This window comes from Drosophila guanche, unplaced genomic scaffold, assembly GCF_900245975.1.
Source record: "Drosophila guanche unplaced genomic scaffold, DGUA_6, whole genome shotgun sequence".
In the NCBI taxonomy this organism is placed as follows: Eukaryota; Metazoa; Arthropoda; class Insecta; order Diptera; family Drosophilidae; genus Drosophila; species Drosophila guanche.
In genome coordinates, this window is record NW_022995746.1 from 8,411,434 (window position 1) to 8,432,046 (window position 20,613).

The following is a 20,613-nucleotide window of genomic DNA, read 5'->3' on the forward strand; positions in this document are numbered from 1 at the left end:
GAGGATTCAACACACAGCGTGTGGATACAGAAATGCTATGGTTCAAAATTTGCTTACTTTGTTTTCCGGTGAACCCAAAAATAAAGTTGTAAAAATAAACTGAAATTTAATTTCAACATTTTTGTCGTTGTCGTCGCACGAAAAAAAACAAAATAAAAGGGAAAGAAATAAAGTGGGTCAATAAAATGCAAGTAATGCATAAATTTGTAACTGAAACAGAAATGGCAAAACTGTAACTGGAAAGTGGAAAGTGGAGAGATGGGAAATTGGGAGTTGGTTGTTGGTTGTTGCGAAATGGGAAATGGCAAATGGGAACTGTGCTATGCCCCGAGGGAGTGAGAGAGAGGCATTAAAATAAATAAAAATTAATTGGTATGTTACCATAGCCATGGCAGAGGCGAGTGCTTCCCGGTACCCGGTACAAGGTGCGGAACACAGAACACTGAGCACAGAGCACAGACCAGAAGCAGCATCCACATCCACTCGACTGGGCAGCTGAGTCAACTGCGAAAGCATGCTACAGCCATGGCTGGTTCATGCATATGCATGAGAGGGGGCGTGGGCGTGGGCGTGGGCGTGGCACTGGGATATAGACAGACTGAGTGAGTGGTCGTCGGTCGCTTCGCCGTGGGGCGAATGGGCGGCCAACACTTTCAAGTTTATTAACATGCCAAATAGAGTAAGAAAATATAACTCGAATATGAAGCAATGATAGCGTTTCGTGTCCTCTTGAACCCTTTCGACCAATTTGGCGGCTAATTCGTGTGCCAGCTGCTGCTCGGGTGTGCTACCACTTTGAATAACTACTTAAGAACCCCACCAAGAAAGCCAAATGAAACGTGTCGAGGCTTCGTTGTGTTTTCATAAGCACAAATGAAACGTGACGAGATTTCTTCGAGATTCATAGGCTGAATAATAGAGGTGTCCTTGGATATTTTTTTCTTGTTCTCATTTATTTGAAATGGCTTATAGTTTCATACAAGAAACATAATAGACGGTTGGATATTCATTGAGATAAATATAAGCTATCGTAGACTCACAATTTGTTATTAAATTCAGACTTCATATTTCCAAAATGGTTAAATTCAATCACAAAACTTCTTTTAAGTTTCCGCATTCAGCTCTTTAACTTCTGCCGCTACTTTTCCCACAAACTTTGACCAACTTCGTGCCAATAATCCTGGCTACTTATGAGGCCATTCTTGACTAGTTTCTTCTTCGGTTTCACAAACTTAAAGCGAGCTTTAAACCTGCTTAAAATGAATTCAGCCAACTTATGACTTTTGCCAACTTCTGCACACAACCTTTGGGCAATATAAAAATTTGTGCTGGGAGCTCGTTCATCAAATAATTTTATGGTAACTACGTAGCAGATTTTTGTTATTCCTGGAGTAAGGGGAGGGCAGTGGCTGCAAATGCATGCAGCGTTTCATGTAGCAACTTCTCATTTTTTTCCCCAGAAACTCGGAGAGGTTTTAAGGCGGCAGTGCAGTGCAGTGAGGAGTGGAGTGGAATGGTTGAGCGGATGGGGAGGAGGTGACTTGGCTAAATGGGTCACACGGCTCAGTGCATTTTTGGGCGCGTCAAAGATGTCGATGCACAGCAGGCATCTGGCACGAAGTAAAAGCAAGAGGAAAACGCAGAGGTAAAGGAGTGAGGAAAGGGGACCTGCAGCGAGGAAAATTGTGTGTCATTTGGCTCTGTGTGTGAGCGGAGGCATGGGGCTATGCCTGCCTATGAAATATGCTAATGATCAACTTGAGACATGTTGAAATTATTGTCACCCCCATGCTAGCTTTCCAACTTGTTGGACTCTTCTCAGTATCCTTCCTGGTGTCGTTGCTCTTTAAAACTTCAAATTTTGGCTATAAGTTTGTGCAACTTTTCGGATGGATGAAGCACCCTGGGAAAAGGCCGTGGCAGTGGTAAGAGGCCTCCGGACGCCTCTCGCTGCTAATTAAGTCACTCGCTGCTTACTTTATTACTGGCGTTATATTTTTCCTTTCCCTCATTTTCGTTCACTGCTTCTCCGCTGTATTCTCTTTATTTTTTCTCACGCTGTTGCTGCTGGCAACGTTTGGGCACTTTTGTCTGGTGCTGCGCAAATTGCTCGCAAATTAATTCTTATAAATTTAATTAGCACTGCATGTTGCCACATTCAGCTCGAGGCAATTTGATAAACTCACAGATAATTGAGCAGACGACACACAAAAGCGGACAGAGGGATGGAGCACCGTTTTTTTTTTTGATAAAGGGAATGTGGCTGAAGGGAGGAAATATCTTCAGAGTCTTGAGCCAAAAAGATTTCCCCGTCTTTTTCACTTTTAATCTCATATGGTGTTGCTCAACAACACTCACCATGATTTGAAGCTGAACATTTGTTGAAGCAACGAATCGCAGATCAAGACAGAAACGCAACAACAGGAAAAGAAAATCCATTCGCTTCGTTTGCTTTTCAAGCCATCAGAGAAGATGAAATCGAAATCGCATGGCCCACTTGTATATTTCGGCATGGTGCTGCGAAAACGTATCCGATTGCAAGAATTTTTGACTAATTGGTAAACAAATCTATGGAGCTGGAGAATCCATCCAATTTACAACTCAAATTTGTAGAGCTGTGAGTCAGAAATACAGCTTCAAGCTTTGACATACATTTCCATATATCTACAAATATTCTCCATGAGTTCCATTCATAAATATTATAATTAGAGACGCAACAATGCAAATTCCAATGCAAATATCTGCGTGCGGGGTTTCCTTTTTTCTCCGTTTTGACGGATTAGTTAAAGATTATTTATTTTGCAAAAATGTTACTTTGGCCCCTTGATGTCCCCAATCTTTTTGTGCCCCGTTGGAAGCTTTATTTTTCCTCATTTTAATTGCAATGCTGTTGCTTTTGTGCTCATCCTCGCTCGCAAAAGCTGTTGCTTTTGCCTTTGTAGTTTCGCTGGCGTTTCAGCTAACTAAGGCGCAACAGCGGAATAAAAAAGCGATGTAGATGGATTTTGGTGGAAGGGAAAAATACACCACCAGCTGCACATTTTCCCCATTTGCCACTTGGCGAGCGCTGAAGGGAAGCCCTGGGATATGCCAGCTACTATGTGTGATTGTAGTCGACGCAAGGACGAGTGCACAGGATCCTGCATTAGTTGCCCGCACGGTTCACTGCTTCCAACTTAATCCTTGCTCTGTTGGGCCACCCTCTACCACCATCTACTAGTCGTATATGTGCGAATCGTTAGTGTATAATTTTAAAGTTGGATTAAGCCAAGGAGGAGGAGTAGCAGGAGGAGCACGACGCACGCAGCCAATGGGAGGACTGGGAGCAAGGACGCTCACAAAGAATGTGCTGCGGCAAAATCAGGTCAACTGTATGTGTCACTTTTACAGCTTATTATGGCAAACGGAATGGCCTCTCCTCTCCTGCCTCTCCTGCCTCTCAAACAGTTGCACTATCTGTTTGTCACCCTGCAGCCTTTTATGGGGAAACATTATCGCATAATGTAATCATTGGCCCCAAATGATGGCATGTCCTCAAGACAAATTCTTTGTTATATTAGCCCGGCTGAAAGACAGCGGCACGTTCTCGTAGTTGGTAGTGGGTGGACATCAAAAAGTGGACTAGAAGAGAGCAAAACACAGCGGCAAAAGGAAACCAATAAAATAATAAAACTAACTTTAGTTAAAGTCAATAAAAGGAACAGCACTCTGCGTAACTGGTTCTATCTCTAGGCCATAAAATACACAATTAATTGGATGCCAAGAGAGACACAAATCAAGTGAAAAGTCTCGACACAAATGTGCTTCAGATTGATGCATTTTTAATACATTTTGCCAGTCATGAGATGCGATGAAGGTTCACTCATCAAGCTCTTCACTCGATCAGTGTTCAAGGAGAAACTCCAATGAAATGGAGTCCTGCCCCTTGAGTTTTCTCATTTGCAGCTGTGTAGAGAAATGGAGAGAGAAATGGGAATTGCAGAAAGTAAAGTTGCAGCAGAAAAAAACTAATGAGTTTCCGCAAAAGATTTGCAGTCGTTCCGAGTTTAAGTGATTTGTGGTCGCTTTGCACGAGTTTTCCTCCCTGGTTTTCTCTCTTTTCCAGCTCCAATGATGAGTGGTCCCCACTGCCTTTCCCTTTTTGAATCCCTCTCAAGTGCCCAATAATGCAGTTTTATGAGTTTTTCAGTTTTTTTATTTTTATTTATTTGTATTCTTTTGACATTCTCTGTTTCTGTTGAGCGAGAGAATTATTTGTTTATTACGTTTTTTTGTTGCAAACAAGCGGAACCAAATTTGCATATTTATGGGTGCGTTTTGTAAAGACTGGGGAAATCGAGGCAAATAAATCTGAGAGGACATAATGTAAATAAGGTCCGGTCGTAAAAAGCCTTTTGCCAAAGTGCGCCAAGAATCCGTCCCTGCCACTTATACTATCTAGCTTATTGATCTGGCTCTCTCCTCACTCTTGTTGCGGGGAACATATATTAAAAAATTTGTTTACTTTGCGACAGCAATTTGATTTTGAAGTGAAGATATCCGCACAAAACTGACAAATTTATGGATGTCTTGTGCTTGATAAGAGGCACGAGAGGCACAAGTGTGTGTGCCCGAAATCGCAGCAATCCTTTGCAACTTTTTAATGATACCCCCGCACAAAAGTGCTCAAGTTGAGTAACAAACAGCAATTTGTCAAGGCAATATAATGTGAAACTTTTGTTCCACCATAATTGATTTACTTGCGAGTCCTGACTCCGGTTCTCGGTGCTCCCTTCCCCTCTGTCATGTCGTCAATCAATTGACGACGCCAACACTCATACGCCACGTGGTGCCCAGACAGTGTCCCATAAACCACTCTACCACTCCCACAGTACCACTCTCGGCTCCAATCCAAGTTCAAGCCCTGATATAACGAGCAAACAACAGCAAACGCACAATGGCATCGACATTACATGCTCCATTGCTGATAACGTGTGAGCATGAGACTGTATCCGTGTGAGCTTGCATGTGTGGGTGTGTGTGCACGAGTGTCTGTGTGAGAATGAGTGGCTGAGTATGTGTGTGAACGCATTAGGGGCGTGGCATGCCGCATTGATTGATGTCACTTTGACTGTCAGGCCACAGCAGTTGGCAACAGCCATCCCGCGATACTCTCGTTCGCGATGACATTACCACTCTGCCGCCATCGATGATACAAGTTTTTGGGGGTGTGAAGAGCGCGATCTTGGAATTGAGGAATGCGATAATGAGTGGAGAATGAGTCAGAATGAATGATAACCATTCTGCTGACTAAATTCTGCCTAAAATCAGTCTATTTCGTGTCTCTCTTTAAAAATCTTCCCTCATCTGGCACAGTAATTCCCTCTGTACATGCCATCTCTATTCGTAAACATAATTTCTCTTAAGTCAGAGGCAGGGGCAGTGATAGTGCCACCGATAGGGCATACACAACTTTCGGCACGTGACAAAGTGCTGAGGGCGTGGCGGATGCTCATGCGTCTCCAACTCCAGTCTCCACTTACAGTCTCCATCTACAGTCTTTAGCTCCATCTTCCCTCTTAGGGAGTGTCGGCCGCAAAACCGGGAAGCAGAAATAATGACGCTTATATTTATGAAATTTATGCGTGACACCCACTTGAATGAGCGAATGAGAATGCCTTGGAGTGGGTGTCCTTGACGCTTATCAGCAGGCCGCCAAAAAGCCTGAACTCTGGCCCTGGCCTGGCCTGTCCCTCCACATACTCCCCTTCGATATTGCGCTTTTGTCATTTTTAATCTTCATAAAAGAAAGTTTTTTTTGGACAAAAATGTGCCAGACGAGGCGTTTTTATTGCGCCTACCCTCCAACGAAACGCCCACCCATCCACTATCATTCACGAGAAAAGTCGTGGAGAACAAAATGTGTATGTCACATGACAAAATGCTGTATGTAGCACACTTACGAATATAAGGAGCGCGTCATTATTATCAATGCATGCTGTTGATGATGGCTGGGGATGAGAACGCGCGTTGGGTGCCAGGAAGGACCAACTTTTGGGACCAAAACTTCATACGAAATAAAATCAAAATATCATAAACACTTGAGCTTGCGAGGGTCCACGTTGTCCACATGGTCCACGCTCTCCAGATGGATATATTTATTTATTTTCTTATGCCCGACGACAAATGCCATTAGATAAATAATACCAAATAGAAATGGCACCAAACAAAAAAGTTTCCAGCACTTTTCCCAGTCGTCTTGGTCGTTTGCTTAGTGTCAGTTTCGTGTCGAGTCAAGTTTTTTCTTTGGCTTTCAGTTTCAGGGTTCTGCAAACACAGAAATAAAGCCAATAAATGGCTTGAAAGTTGATGAGGTTTCCTTATTGAAAGTTTTTCTGACACGCTGGCCTTGAAAGTTGGCTTTGATGTGCGTCCAATAAAGTTACAAAAATACGCCAATTAGGCAATTTTTGTAGAATTTACTTTTGCAAACACTGTTGGAAATTAGAAATTATTAGAAATGCAAACAAATATATTTAGTAATATTTCATATAGAGAGACAGACAGCATGCGGAATTTTTATTAGATTCTGTATTTTAATTTCATTGGGAATGCCATCAAGCACCGAGCAGCAGTCATTCCATTGCATGCCTGTCGAAATATTCAACGATTTATCGTGCCTGCCTTCATTCCATTGACCTATAACGTGTGTGAAAATTCTCAGCCCTGTACCAATAAAAAAACCGTAGAATATACACTGCAATTTTTTTATTGACTGTCGCAGCGCAAATGCACTGCAAACAAAAATAAGGCAACAGAAATCAGAAATCAGAAAGGAAATCAAATAAACATTGCGCATAAAATAAATGTTTAGGCCGGTGCCACCGAAAAACGATTCTGAGCATATACAAAACAATTTTCATGTGGGTATTCGGGTTGGTGAGTGGGTACGGGTACTCGGGTGTGGATTGCTGCAATACGGTAAAGGAAAATGTTGGGAGAAAAAAGCAAATGCCGAAAGTCAAATAAATCAAATGCTCGTAAATAAATCATTTGAATTTATTTTCATTTGGCCAGAAACGAGAGAATGTTGACAAAATAAAAGCACGATAAATACTCCAAAAAAATGGCAACAACACTGCACAAGGAGCTCAAGTAGCAGAAAGGAAATATTTATATATACGATTCCAAATAGAAGTACAAATCTACAGTACATTTGTATGTATGTATGTACATACATTCAGTGGAAAGACCAAGAGCATTGCTGAGTGACAGGAGACAGGCAGATGAAAGCGGAATTGGAATGGGAATGGGGGCCCATCGTGAGCCTGTCACGAACCAGTGTCCTAGGAAAAGCTAAAATGTTATTTTCTCACTTACTACTCTATTGTTGAGGGGCCTGCTTTCACTCCTCTCTCCTCCTCCTACTCTAGTGTCCTGTCTGGTTGCGGAATGACTGTTTGTGTGTGACTTCCACTTGTGGTTAGTTATTTGGTCGTTGCCCAAACGCCTCTCAAGTGCCCCAACCACCACCAAACACACAAAAAAACGACAATTTTATTTTCCACATATAAAATATATTGCTGTCTTTTTAGTATATTTATTTTATTATTAAATGTAAGCCGATCCGAGCCTCCGATGGCCACGTGACATGTCCCGTCGATTGTCCATCCCCGACACGTTTCTATAATAATACGATTATAGGTCACAATATCAACAGACAATTCTTTGATTGTTGCTAGGGATATAATCATGTTTAAATTACAGACATTTCATTCAAATGGAATTTTATGTGAGGGATAATAAGTGCAGTTTAATATGGATGGCTTAGAACACTGCAATTCTACACTGATTAATCAATGCATTAGAAAATGAATAATGTCTCTGGCAACAATAATTGTAAATTACTTTTGGCTTTGTAACAATTAAGGAGAGGATTTGCCAACTAATTCGACTTTTGCCCCAAGTTTTAGACAAATTAACAAACGAAGAAACTCTCGACAGAGATTGCAATTTTGAGCCTTTCAACAGTGCTGAATCAAGGTGTGGAGCAGAGAAAATCTCTTAAGCACAGGAAATGCTAAACGAGAACAATTTCAACAAATCTCTGGCACAGTTCCCTGCGGTCTCGTTGCACTCTGTGCCTGACTCGGTGCCTACATCTAATATTCAGAGCAGAAGGATCCTAATCCCAGGCTCTTGGCCAACAGTTTACTTTTGGTTCTCGGTAAAACTTTTCGAAACTCTTGAGACATCTTGAAACATCAGAGAAATAAAAAAATAGGAAAACCGAATGTAATTAATTACATTTTATTCAAGTTCTTGGGTTCCTCGATTGATTATTTGGTGTACGCGCATATTTGGCGCTTCATTTGTTTACTCTGCTCCAAGTTTTCCGCGCTGCAACTTGTAAAAGTTCCATTTTCCCCACTTTTCCTGCGGTAATCCGATGCCGCAGGGGCGGAATGGGTGGGTACAGCCAGACTTTCTGCTCGTCTGGCACGTCTTACAATGTTTCGCTAATTGAATTGTTGAGCGCATTTGATGCGTTTGCCAAGTTGTTCTTAAGGTGCAATTTTGTTGAAGAGTTAGCTCCCAGCCCCCAAGCAGCTTAAGGAATACCACCTCAGCTTGATTTGCAAACATTTTCCACCGTGAAGCACGTTGCCGTAGCAACAACTACAATGGAGTTAGGGTATGCCTCTTGAACTAAGACGGTATTATGAATTTAAGTAAAGGTTCGAAACGCTTTACTACAGCAGAAGAAATTATATTCCAACCATTAAAGATGCTCATCATTACAGGAGTGCAGGTTATTTATTTCCCTACAATAGATTTTACACAAAGACCAGTCCTGAAAGGAGCTTGAAGTAGGCGAAATATTGAATATTCTTTTGTTTTAGCACATCTTAATTAAATTAAATCCGAATACCATTCTAGGATCAATGAACCTTTAAGAGGTAGCCTTTCCGTTCTAGTTATGTGAAGTGCAATTTCTGCAACAGGCAATCTGCCACTCTTAACGGAAATGCTGGTTATAATTGTTTCCCCAACTCCAAAAACAGCCCCTCGGATCCATCTGTCTTTATTCACTTTGTTGTTCTGCAACTCTGCACAGCATCCACAGAAAGAACAAACAACAACAACAACAACAGCATGACGGATATACACATGTTGCCAGCTTGTTGGGTCTCGGGCTTCTCTCGTGTTTTTACAACTTGCAATTTTTTGCATGTTTTTTCATACATACAAAATGTTTTTTTATATTTTTCCTCTCCGCTTTTAGCTGTTTGTAGCTGTTTGCCAGCTGTTGTTGGCTATGGCCGGCGATGTGGGTCACTCACTTTTTGCGCTGTTAACTCATTTGAATTGCACGTCAACAATTGTGAAAACAAAGCGACAACTTTTACCATTTGTTCAAACAACAACTGCGAAACAAACAACAATTGCCAGCAGCAACAGGAACAACAACAAGAAAAGTTATCTACCATCCCCCAAGCCTGCATCTTTGGTGACCCCTTAAGAACTTGAGCTTCCTCTTCTAATTTCTTAGATAATATAATTGTCAAATGCAGTTTGGAATTAGTAGAAGTCAAAACTGTTTTTGGGTGGTGCCGCTAAATTTTAGTTGTCGATTAGTTCACTCATGTTATTATCTGCACTATTTATATGCTCATAATTGTATTGTGCTTCTTAAGCACCTATTTTTACGCGCACAGCTGTGATGTTATTGCTTGTGCCCAAAACCTAACTGTAACGCTCTCACACGTATAGCCGAAACCCGCAGCTGCACACGCACACATCGATGTGTACCGTTTTTGCATTGGATCGTCTTATCGGGTGATCTTTCAATTCCCTTTTGCTCGACTTCTTCTTGTTGAACTTGAATTGATTCAGTTGAAAATTTTAGTCGCAAACAACAAAAACCAAATCGGTTAGCCGCCGCAAGTGCGAGGTTCGATTAACCATCGTTGTAACTTAACCTGTAAGCCGCCAATATTATACACTTAAACGTTAATAACACAGTCCACAAATTCTACTATCATTGAAAACTATTTTGTTTCTTATTATACACCAAACAAACACATATTACTTTCAAAACTAAAAACGTGTAGAGAAAAATCCCAAAGCAGACAATTTGCGCAAAAGCTTTTTCCCTCTAGCAACAAGCGATCTACTTATGGTAAACGTTATGTAGTTTTCTTGCAGCGCCCCAGGTGTCCAACTGCTTTACCAGAGACCATTTTCAAAAGATAAACATTCCGATATCCCGCTGAGCTTCGTTGGCTCGAAACCCACTCATAAAGTTGTCATCCAAGTTTCATTTGCGGATATCATATTTCTTTCCTTTCTTTTTCATTTGTTCTTTCTTTCGTTTCATTTCGCTTCTTTTTTCGCTTCATTCCTTCTTTCATTCATTTTCTTGGGAGTAAACTCAACTAATTTACTTGTTTCCTACCCACTGCCACCCGCACTGGTAGTCTTTTGGGACCGGTTTGTGGGATCGAGCAAGTTTATATTCATTAAACTTCCGCCACATTTTGCGCTTTATATTTTGGCGCTTTCAAATGTCGGGGCCGCCACTCGACTCCACTCCACTCCACTCAACTCAGCTGTGGGCGCAGAAGAGGCTGCGGTTGGTTTCTTGGCCGGAAAGTTTATGCTTTTGTATTTCCGCCGGGGCTGGGCAACAGTTTTTCCTCCTTTTTTCTTTCTTTTTCGCAAGACCCCATCTTGGGGCGGAAAAGTGCAATTTCAAAATTTGTGCCTGCATTGAGCCCGTCTTTTGGTCGAGTCAAAGAAAAGTTAAGAAATGAGCATGTTTAACTTTTTGGCAGGCAAAAGGCAGATGAAGAAAAAATGCTCTTTGCCGACTTAAATTTCCACGAGTTACATGGATCAAGGCAGCAGCTGGCAGTCGGTCTTCCGAGTTGCATAAATTTGCATAAATTGCGTGGCTGGGGATTATAGAGCTGGTGGATGGGTCAGGACTGACGCTAATTTCTCTGACCTCGATTTCCCCCAAGCGTGGTTTTCTTTTGCAGCTCTCTTCCCGACGTTTATTCATATTTGAGGACGCCAGTTGGCTGCCAATTGATTTGGCCAGCTTGTGCCAGCGCCATGGGGCTATGGGGCCGTGGGCTTGCGGGTTTTATGACAAAACCACCAATAACCCATCAAAGTCGGAAGCGGGCCATTTGTAAGCGCGGCTCTCAGCGCCAGAGCGAACCAATTGAGTCACTAATTACTGTGCCTTGGCTTTAATGGTTTCGGCCACACAAAAGTACGCACTTCCGTCTTCTCTATCTCTGCGATGGAGATGGCTGTCTATTAAAATTCTCTTCCAGAGAACGCGGGGCTAATATGTTAAAGTACATTTAGAGAGTCGGACAGGGAGGGGCTAAGCCATTACCCCTTATGGCATAAACAATTAAATATTTAGGGGCCACAGCTACGACAACGGCTAAGGCAGCGGCAACAAGGAGTTTGTCTACGCCTCCGGATAAAGGTCAAGGCTGTGGCTGCCTCGCTGGCTCCTTGGGCACATTTTCCTAAGCTCCCGAACGGAACTTTGGAGCTCCTGAGGATCGCGCTCTGTGTGCGTTAATTGGCGCTGCTTGGACAGCCTTTTGTTTGGGCCCAGTCCAAAGTTGGCTAATGGCTGTTAACTGTTGTAGCTGGGCCCCACTTGACTGCCAACTGTTTGAAGAGCGTTTGAGAATTTCTAAATGGACAACAACAACAACCAAAGAGGGAGACGAAGAGAGAGAAGTTTGGCATCTAATTGCTAGGATTTGGGCCGCACCTTGCCTCAGGCTCACTTAAAACTAGAGCTGAGTCCTGGTAGCTGCTTAACAGGGATTTCATCTCCAAGCCAAATCCTTTTTGATTATTAAACAAGACAGATATTCTCCACCGTTTAGAGTCTCGACAGGAGGATACCTGGTAGGCAGTCGGGCTATAAATAAAGTTCTGGGATTTATCATATTATAAAACAGGAACTTTCCTCGAATAGAAAGTGCACCAGACTCTACTGGTATGCTTTATTCTTTTAATAACATTTTATAACAATCAAATCAACCCTTCCACCATTACTCTATGACTTCCGCGCATTAAAATTAATAAGTATTATCCTCCAATCTGTTTACATAAAACTAGACCCAATTTAATGGCAGCCAAAAAGCAACACAATAATTAGTGCCAGGTCCTGTTTAGGGCTCTATGACAATGTCATAAGTTTTTAATAACCGCCGATTACGATCTCAAATGCTGAAAATGATAATGATAACGATAACGGGGAAGTGGTGTGTTCGAGCGTGTGTAACATAAATAAACGCGAAATTTTAATTACCATGCCACAAAAATGGAGACAAGGACGCCCAGAGCAATTTTAATTACAGCAAATAAAACTCCGCAAAAGCCGCCAAAAAATAAACCAAAACTCAAACAGAAACAAAAACAGAGCCAAATTGAATGGTTTGCTCGCGCTGTGTGTCAAGGGCGTGAAAGTGAAAGAAAGTTCAATTTGTGTAATATTTTGTGGTTTTTACAGTGAAATATGAGCAATGCGCAGTGTTCTGAATTATGTAAATGCCGTAAAAGTGCACAGCGAAAATTGCAACGAAAAATACCTCAAAGGGAAAGGAAACAACAGCAACAAGGACCACCGCAGCAACTCATTAAAAATAGTGCAAATCAACAAAAGGAAAAGTAAACTGAACAACTGCATATAGAAGGCTGCTTACACAGCCAGAGGGAAACAGAGGAACAGAATCATAACAAGGAAGAGCAGCAGCACACTCACTCCCCTGGAAGAATACTCATCAACACCTTGGAACCATTTACCACAAAGATTGTTCAACGTTTTGCAACTACATATTGGCCAGCAGTTTGTTCTATAAGGAACTGCTGAAGGAAATTACATATTGTACAGCTGCTGCTACTGCTACTGCTACTGCTACCCCGCCCGTGCCAACAGCCTAGCCCTGGTCTGGTCTGCGTAGTTATGGTCGATCCATTAAAAATCTTTTGGGTTTTGACAAATAGCACCTATTTGGGTAAGTGTGTACAGCCATTTGTGTGCCATTTGTGTGTGGATGCGTATGAACTAAGTAGTTAGATGTGCATATGATTATTTCCAGCACCCTGAAGTCTCCTGTCTTGTACGAGTACCAGCACGAGTATGCGTATGCCTTGCCTTTGCCTTTTCCTTTGCCTCCTTCCGTCTTTATGCTTATGTAAATGGTCGTCTGAAAATTTCATGAAGTGTAATTTGTGGGGCTTCCACAAAGCAGCCAAGTCGGAAGCTGAGAGTGAGGGGAGCCACGTGTGTACGTGAGGGATCCAGGCTAACGACACCTTTGGGGCTTGGGTTGCTGGCATGGGTGCCTGGCATTGCCCTCCTTCGTGCATTTTAAATATGTATGCGTTCATATTTCCGGTACTGCTTTCTACTGTAATTCTCTTAGTAGATTTCTTGGGGCCAAAATGAAGAGGGTTGTCCGCATTGGTAAAAGTGGATGTTTGAGCACAGAGAAAACCAAAGGATTTCAAAGGAAAGGCATAAAATGTTGCATAAATATTTACCGCAAAGTTTACCCATGTTCCTAATTTCCATTTAGTTGGCTTTCTTCAAAACTAATTAAATTTTAAGTTTTTTTTGTGTTTACGCTTTAAATTAATTTCTAATTGCAGTGACTAACCCACTCACACACACACACTGATAGAAACGCAATTTCTATGCGAAAGAAAGTTTTTTAATTGCGGCGAAAACATACCATAAACCCATACTCTCCGCCGGATGTAGGTCGTAATTAACATGCCTCTGGACCAGCATCTAACCCTGAACATTTCCCTGCCACCCTCCTCCCTTCGTGGTTAATGAACGGCAGCGAAACAGGCCCATAAACAAGGTCCTTGCCAGGGTCCAGGGTCCGTACCCGGCGCCATGCCTCACCTTGTCTTGCCTTCCATTCGCACGGACTCATTATGACAGACAAAATATTTGTCAACTCATCAACGCTGTAGCCAACGCCATATTTTTTTTATATTGGTGCTCAGCCCATCTTGTTTCTCATTTTCCTACACTTTTTTGTTGGCTTGTTTGTTATGTTTGTTGGTGTGTTGTTGTTGTTGTGATTTTGCGCTTTGTTTTGTGGCCCTGCGCACACTTTTTAATTAGTCGTGGGAGTCTCGGCGGCCGCCAGAGGCTGAATGGTAATTCTTTACGAATAAAAAACCTTTCTACACATTTCATAAGTTTAATTAACAATTTTTTATTTCGTTGTTCATGTTCTTATTTGTCGGTTTGGAAAAGTTGAAGTGCAGGTCACTTCCGGCATCGGATGTTGAATTTACGCTAATGCCAAACACCAACGCGAATGATGATGATGATGATGATGATGTTGTTGATCTTCTGTAATGAATACAAATATCCATAGTACACGAACCAAGGGGTTTTAATTGAAATTTCACTACAGAAGTCCAAGTAAAACCTCCTTCCTTTGTGCATCATCAAAGTTAATGAGCTGCAAGGCTCAAAGGCCACCCGAATCCCAAGTTGAATACATGCCCACGGGTCCCAAAAAGGGTATTAGTTGGATTGCGTGGGGTTCAACGAGTTCATTAAATGGATTTAATTGTAATTTTTCTGTTTGGCCCACAGCGCTCCCACAGGGAGTGTGAGAAAGGTTGTGACCCAACATTTGTGCTTATGCTGAATCAGACAGGGCTATAACCAAAACCCGTTTCATAAATCATGTTTCAAGTGGATCCATAAATAGTACTAAGAGTCCTCGCTGCCAATTGATTTTCATTTCATTTGGTTTTACCTAATGTTTTGCTGGTAAGGGAGCTTATAGTTTTCGTGGAAAAATATAAAGAAAATACTCCGCTTTATCCTTAACTAATATTATCTGGTAGAGGTTTCCTTCCTTCCCGTTGAAGAGGTTTAGACTTTTCCATCCAAGGTTAATCCCACCTGTAATTTCAGAAGCCCATATGATTTCCACTCATTGCCAGGTATCTCTTTGTCGTGTCACTTTCCAGCCAATCCCTGCTCGCTTTTTATATTCACATAAAGTGTCAAGTGTCAACAGCAGTCGTTGGGTTTGATCAAAGTGCTGCCACCACAGCAATAAATTAATGGTAAAACTAATTATAAAAGTCACATCCACACACACAAACATGCGATCTGGGACCCTGCCCTGCCCTACCTAAATCATTTAAGCGAAAAGTCAAATTTGTTGCCATAATGTGAGTGACAAATTCAACAGCAAAATAACCCTTTTCCTTATGAATACATCACTGTTTTGTGGCTGTGTGTGGCTGTCAAACTGTCTGACAGTTTAAACTTTTGCCACATGACATATCACGGTTACACAACGTTTGCCCGTAGCTTCACCCCCATTGCGTGGCCCATTAAACTAATAATAACTTTCACACGCTTCCAAGTTCTGTCTAATTGCATCGCTCCATCACTCACCCTCTAGATCATTATCCTGTCAATATTTGTTTTACTCCGGAAGCCAAAGTTTTCTTTTCTGTTTTTTTGCTGTGCATACTTAACAGAAAACTTAATCCAAAATACACGAGTAAACACAACATGAGATTATCATAAACTTGCTGAAAATTTATTACACAATATGTTTTCTTTGTGTGGGCGTTTTGTGTGGGTGCGGGTGTGGCCCTATCGCATTAAGCCCCCTTTCAACGCCTTCAGGATTAAATTATTGCCAAAGGGCAACAGCCACAATCACATCCGGTTATTTATTTGCAATTTATTTATTTGGTTTCACTTATTTATCTGTTTGTTTTTGTGTCAAAACCTCACCCGGAACTCTGAAAACTAATTAGCAAATTAAAAGTTGTAATTTATTTATTTGCCAAAAAACTTGCACCGTAAGAATTTCAATCGATTTTTGTAACCCGGAAAGTCAAGCAAAAGCTTTAACAATACCTGAGGCGGATTTTAGTTTACAGTGTGTGCAAATATATTTGGATAGCTTGAAAGTTGAGCATTTTTGTATCACCATCTTTTTTAATAGGAGTCATGTAAGGCCAATGCAGGATTTTGAGCGTTTTTTGCACATAGCATAAGTGTAATACAATGAAAGTAAATATTCATCCAAAGTTCTCCTACACAGCAGTTATCAATTGAGTGCCATAAATAATACAGTAACTTATTAAATTTTTGTTAGGGCTGCCAATTGAGTTTGAAATACTTTAGGCACAAATTAGTTTCCTCTTTAAAAATCAGACAAAAAACTAAAATGTTTTAATGTTTCCACTTACTAAAATAATTTAAATGAAACATACATAAAATGCTTCATTTCATGATATCGCACATTGAAATCGGAAGCAATTTAAACCATGAAAAGTTATTTCAACAAAAAACACTTAAACAAACGCATTGGAATACATCGCTGTAGTGGTAGAGCTTCAAAAAAAATATTGTAAATTTAATGCACACTTTCACAAGTAATACAAAATATTATGACTTGAACCCGACAAAGGCGTAGAAAACAGCATCAGAACTACGATAAACTAAGGCGACAGACAGCAAAGAGGAACCCTTTGGAGCAGCCATCTTCGATCCCCGCTATCCTCTGTCCCATCTTATCAAAGGGAATACCCCGTTTGGACTAACATTTTCCACCCTGCCCCATTCATGCTGTCAGTTTTAATGTGATGCGCTTTGTTGCCTTCTGGAAAATGTTACTTCCGGCTGCGTCTTTGCTTTTGAAGCTCCACAAAACTACTACTACGGACAATCGTCCCCCCGCTGTCGTGTCCTGTCTGTGTTACGCTCTGTGTGTCTGCATGTGTGCGTCTCGTGTCGTTCTTCCTCTCTGTGTGTGGCATGGATGATTTGAGCAGCTCTGACATTTGACGCCACTTTGCACACATTTTTCCCTTTACCATTTCTCCCATTTCCTTTTTTTATTTATTTAACTTTTTCACAACAAATAAGCACAGACACAACTACCAAAATAAAAAACACACCATACAAAGATACGGATAGTGAACCGAAGTTTTATATACCCTTTAGGCTGCGAGACAGGAGTGGGAAGTGTAAGGAGATAAAAACAGGGAGTCGTTAAATCTGAGAAGGCCTTACACCTGGTAATTCGTAATATAGAAACTCCTAAAACTAGGAAAAGCTTCCTCCCCCTCATTAGAAAAAAACTAAACAAAATCGCAGCACTCTTTCCTAGGGTACCAAAACGAATTCTAAAGCTACATAAAAAATATAGAAGTGTAGGGCTGTGCTGATGTTTACTGGCTGTAAAAAAAATAAATAAAAGAGAGAGAGAGAGAGAGCCAGCTGCCAGTCATTCATAGACTGACATATGGTACACCAGCAACGGGGGGCAGATGTCTGGTTTGGGGGCAGGCCTGTTGGCTTGTTAGTGTGCCAGTTATGCGGCCATAAATAGCTGACGGCTGCTGGGTCTCGGTCTCTGGATCTGCCTCTGGCTCCCTGCCTCTGCCTCTGCCTCTGCCTCTGCCTCTGCATCCGACTGTGACTCCTGTCCCCTGGCCCACCTTTCACCTGCACGTTAATAGTTTAAAGTGAGCCCTTTTGACTGCTCTGCCAAGACAGCGTGAAGTAGAGGGTTGGTGAGCGAAAGCGAGCACAGTTAGGGGCTGAGAGAAAGAGACAACTGCGGGGGAGTGGGATAAAGTGGAAGCTTGATGGGCGGCTGATGACTGGGCGCCGTTCACTTTGCTGCTCAATTTAACACCAACAAAAAGGCGGCCACTTTTGCCACCAGGCAACAGGCAAAGCAGAGTTTTCTTTTTGATTTTAAAGGGTATACGCTGGAATTCGTAGAACTTGGAACAACATAGAGTATCGGGTGCCTGGTAAGACTAGTAATTTGGGAATAAATGGTAGCATAGAACAAGGATAGAATTTGAATAACCTAAAAGCACTTTAAACAAGACAAAATGATATCCCTGCCTACTTTGGCAGTTAATATACAGGTTCAAAATACTAAGTCAGGAGTGTTAAAAAATTGTGAAAAAATTCTCAAATGCCACTGCAATGTTTGGCGCTGGGGAACTTCATGATGAGAGTTTTGTGTAGCCTTTGGTGGTGTCTATTCAGTATTTATTCCGTACATTGTTGCTACACACACTTGTGCACCCACTTAGAGTCTCTTCCATGAGTTTTGGGGTTTCTAACGCATTCTACTCGAGTCGTTTTTCTACATCTTGGCTTACTTCTTTTTTCATCTTCCGGGTCTTATTTATACGAGCTATTCGCTTGAGCTGGTACTCGTCCTACCTACACAAAAAAAGAGTGGCCTACACGGACAGCAACGAGTGTGTGTTTTAGTGTGTGTTTTTGGATACAAGTGTGTGTACTTACTTTTGCTCATTTCTCTTTCATTTTCCGGATGAAAAGGAGGAGCATATTACGTGCTTAACTTACCTCCTAACTAAATAAGAGGCAGAGTGCCAAATTCTAAATTGGATTCCATGTGTCTTGCTTTATAAACACAATCTCTTATGAGGTGAATGAAAAGGTTTAGGAATTCATTTTTTCATTTCTAATTTTTGAGCAGAAGAGATTGATTGAAGAGTTGTGGCCCTAAGAATTCGAATGAATAGATGTGTGAAAAGCAGTTGAATTACGGAGATCTTGAGAGGTTTTACCATAAAAACACACGTCTTCAGAAAGCTGCTGCATATTCATGTACCTTTCAAATTTCTTTCAGTTAACTTAAAGTCCACTTAAATTCCCAAAAGAAAGCAAACAAAATAGAAGGCTCAGCCCATCGCCTGTAGTTGAATAGTTTTCCGTAATGAATTGAAGACATATTTTTAGCCATTCAAATATAGAGCAGTGTGCACAACACTTCCACTAAGCTGACTGGAAACTTCTTTGCCGCAATTTATGTCATCTGCAATGCAAACATATCGCAGGATTCGACACATTTTCTTATTGAATACAGAATAAATAAATTGCAAGTATCCAGATGCTGAAGAACATTTTTACCCTTTCAAAATGTTTTCTTTGAAGCAGATTAAAACTCAGAAAAGGAGAGAAATGAATTTATGTAATAAAAGTATTTTCCTACAGCATCGAGCTCCAGGCACTTTTGACTGCTGGCCATATTAATTTGTTCACCAGCATCCTTCCAGAGCAGGCTCTGGGGCTCTTTGATGACGTGTGACTGCCAGGTTGACTTACTTTTGCTGTTAAAGCTAGAAAATATACTTTTTCTGTGACATGTACATACACATATATTTACGCGTACACAAGTTTGGTTTTGAGGCTTTTTGTGTTTTGTGCTTTTGTGTTTTCGTTGAAAATTGTAACAGGACAAACAGATTATTGCTACCCCCATGTGGGAAGACGATACAAGCGCGCAAGAAACCTTAACGACAGTCCTTTCAAGTTATACTCGGTGGTCGTAGTGGGGGAAATTGAGAACGGTTGAAGACTATTTCTGTGTTGACAAAAGGACACTCTTGCTCAAAAAATACTCCAACAGCCAAATGGAAGATGATTTAATTATTTAAAGGAATATTCGAGTTTTCTTTAATGGAAGGCTGAAAGGATGTTTATGTCTCTGTTGAAGGGAATTTCATATTTGTCGAACAACTTTCGACCAAAAATTATAAAACTTTGCCATAGGGCTGTGCTGTGCTGTGCTGTGGAAAGTTTCTACAAGATTTTCCAAAACTCAGCGCTTATTTGCTTTTGGCAAACGGCATGTGAAGTAAAGTGCAGTTCCTGAGCGTTACCTTAAGTCCCATGCTCGGATAAAACTCATTAACGCACGTTCGTTCCACACAAAAACTACAAAACTATTCAAAAAGTTTTGTTTAGCAAGACATTAGCTGGAAATAAGCAAATAAAAAGGGGAAGTGGGGGGGAAAACCAACTTCACTTCGCTGTGCACTTTGTGAAAAGTTATTTTCCTTTTCGACTGAAAACGGGGCACCAACCAACTTTTCACTTTGCACAAGTGTTTTGTTTTTTCAGAGTTCTCCCTTGGAAAATACCCAGAAATAGTTGAGGGTTATTTGACATCTGGACAAGACCAACATGTTAACAATTTACTTAGCCATGCTCATTGGAGGCTGACAAATTCGTGGAACCCAAATTAAAGAGGAAGAGACAGTAGTGACGGTGGTGTCTGTTGTGCCTCAAGTGTATGCCTCCTACAGTATATTTTATGCCTGCCACGTTTCACGCATAAACCGAGAAACTTTACGACTTTCCCGACTTTCTCTCAAAGGAGGCACGCGCACAATTTGTCAATCAATAAATTTGCTATAATTAATGCTGCTTATTGGCATTTCATACACTTATCACACTGCCGTATACCGACCCGTATGGCCATCCCATCTTTATATATATATATACAGTATTTATATGTCTAAGTCATGGCTTTTGCTTTTTTTTATTTGCAGTTACAAAATTTGTACGCATTGGTATTGCCGACAAAAACGATTCACCACCATATTTCGATAGATTTCTGTACGAGACTGAGATCGATGAGAATGCCGATTTGCAGAGCACAGTCCTCACTGTCAACGCCAAGGATCACAATGAGTGTGAGTAATCGAAATCAAACATCTACGCAGAGTAATTATTATTCGAGCTACCGAAAGTGA

At 41.2% G+C, this 20,613-nt stretch overlaps 1 protein-coding gene across 3 annotated transcripts in view; it reads left to right on the top strand.

Moving 5' to 3' along the window:
* LOC117582552 (putative neural-cadherin 2) overlaps positions 1-20,613 on the top strand; it is a 171,312-nt gene that overhangs the window by 122,814 nt on the left and 27,885 nt on the right. The window contains exons 2-3 of one of the 3 annotated variants that reach the window (XM_034270378.1): positions 12,533-13,037; positions 20,410-20,553. The exons of 1 other annotated variant lie outside the window; for it this stretch is intronic. In XM_034270378.1, the coding sequence (XP_034126269.1) occupies positions 12,986-13,037; positions 20,410-20,553 (196 nt within the window). In that variant the 5' untranslated portion in view covers positions 12,533-12,985. The remainder of the gene's footprint in view (positions 1-12,532; positions 13,038-20,409; positions 20,554-20,613) is intronic. One more of the 3 variants, XM_034270377.1, reaches the window with a different exon arrangement.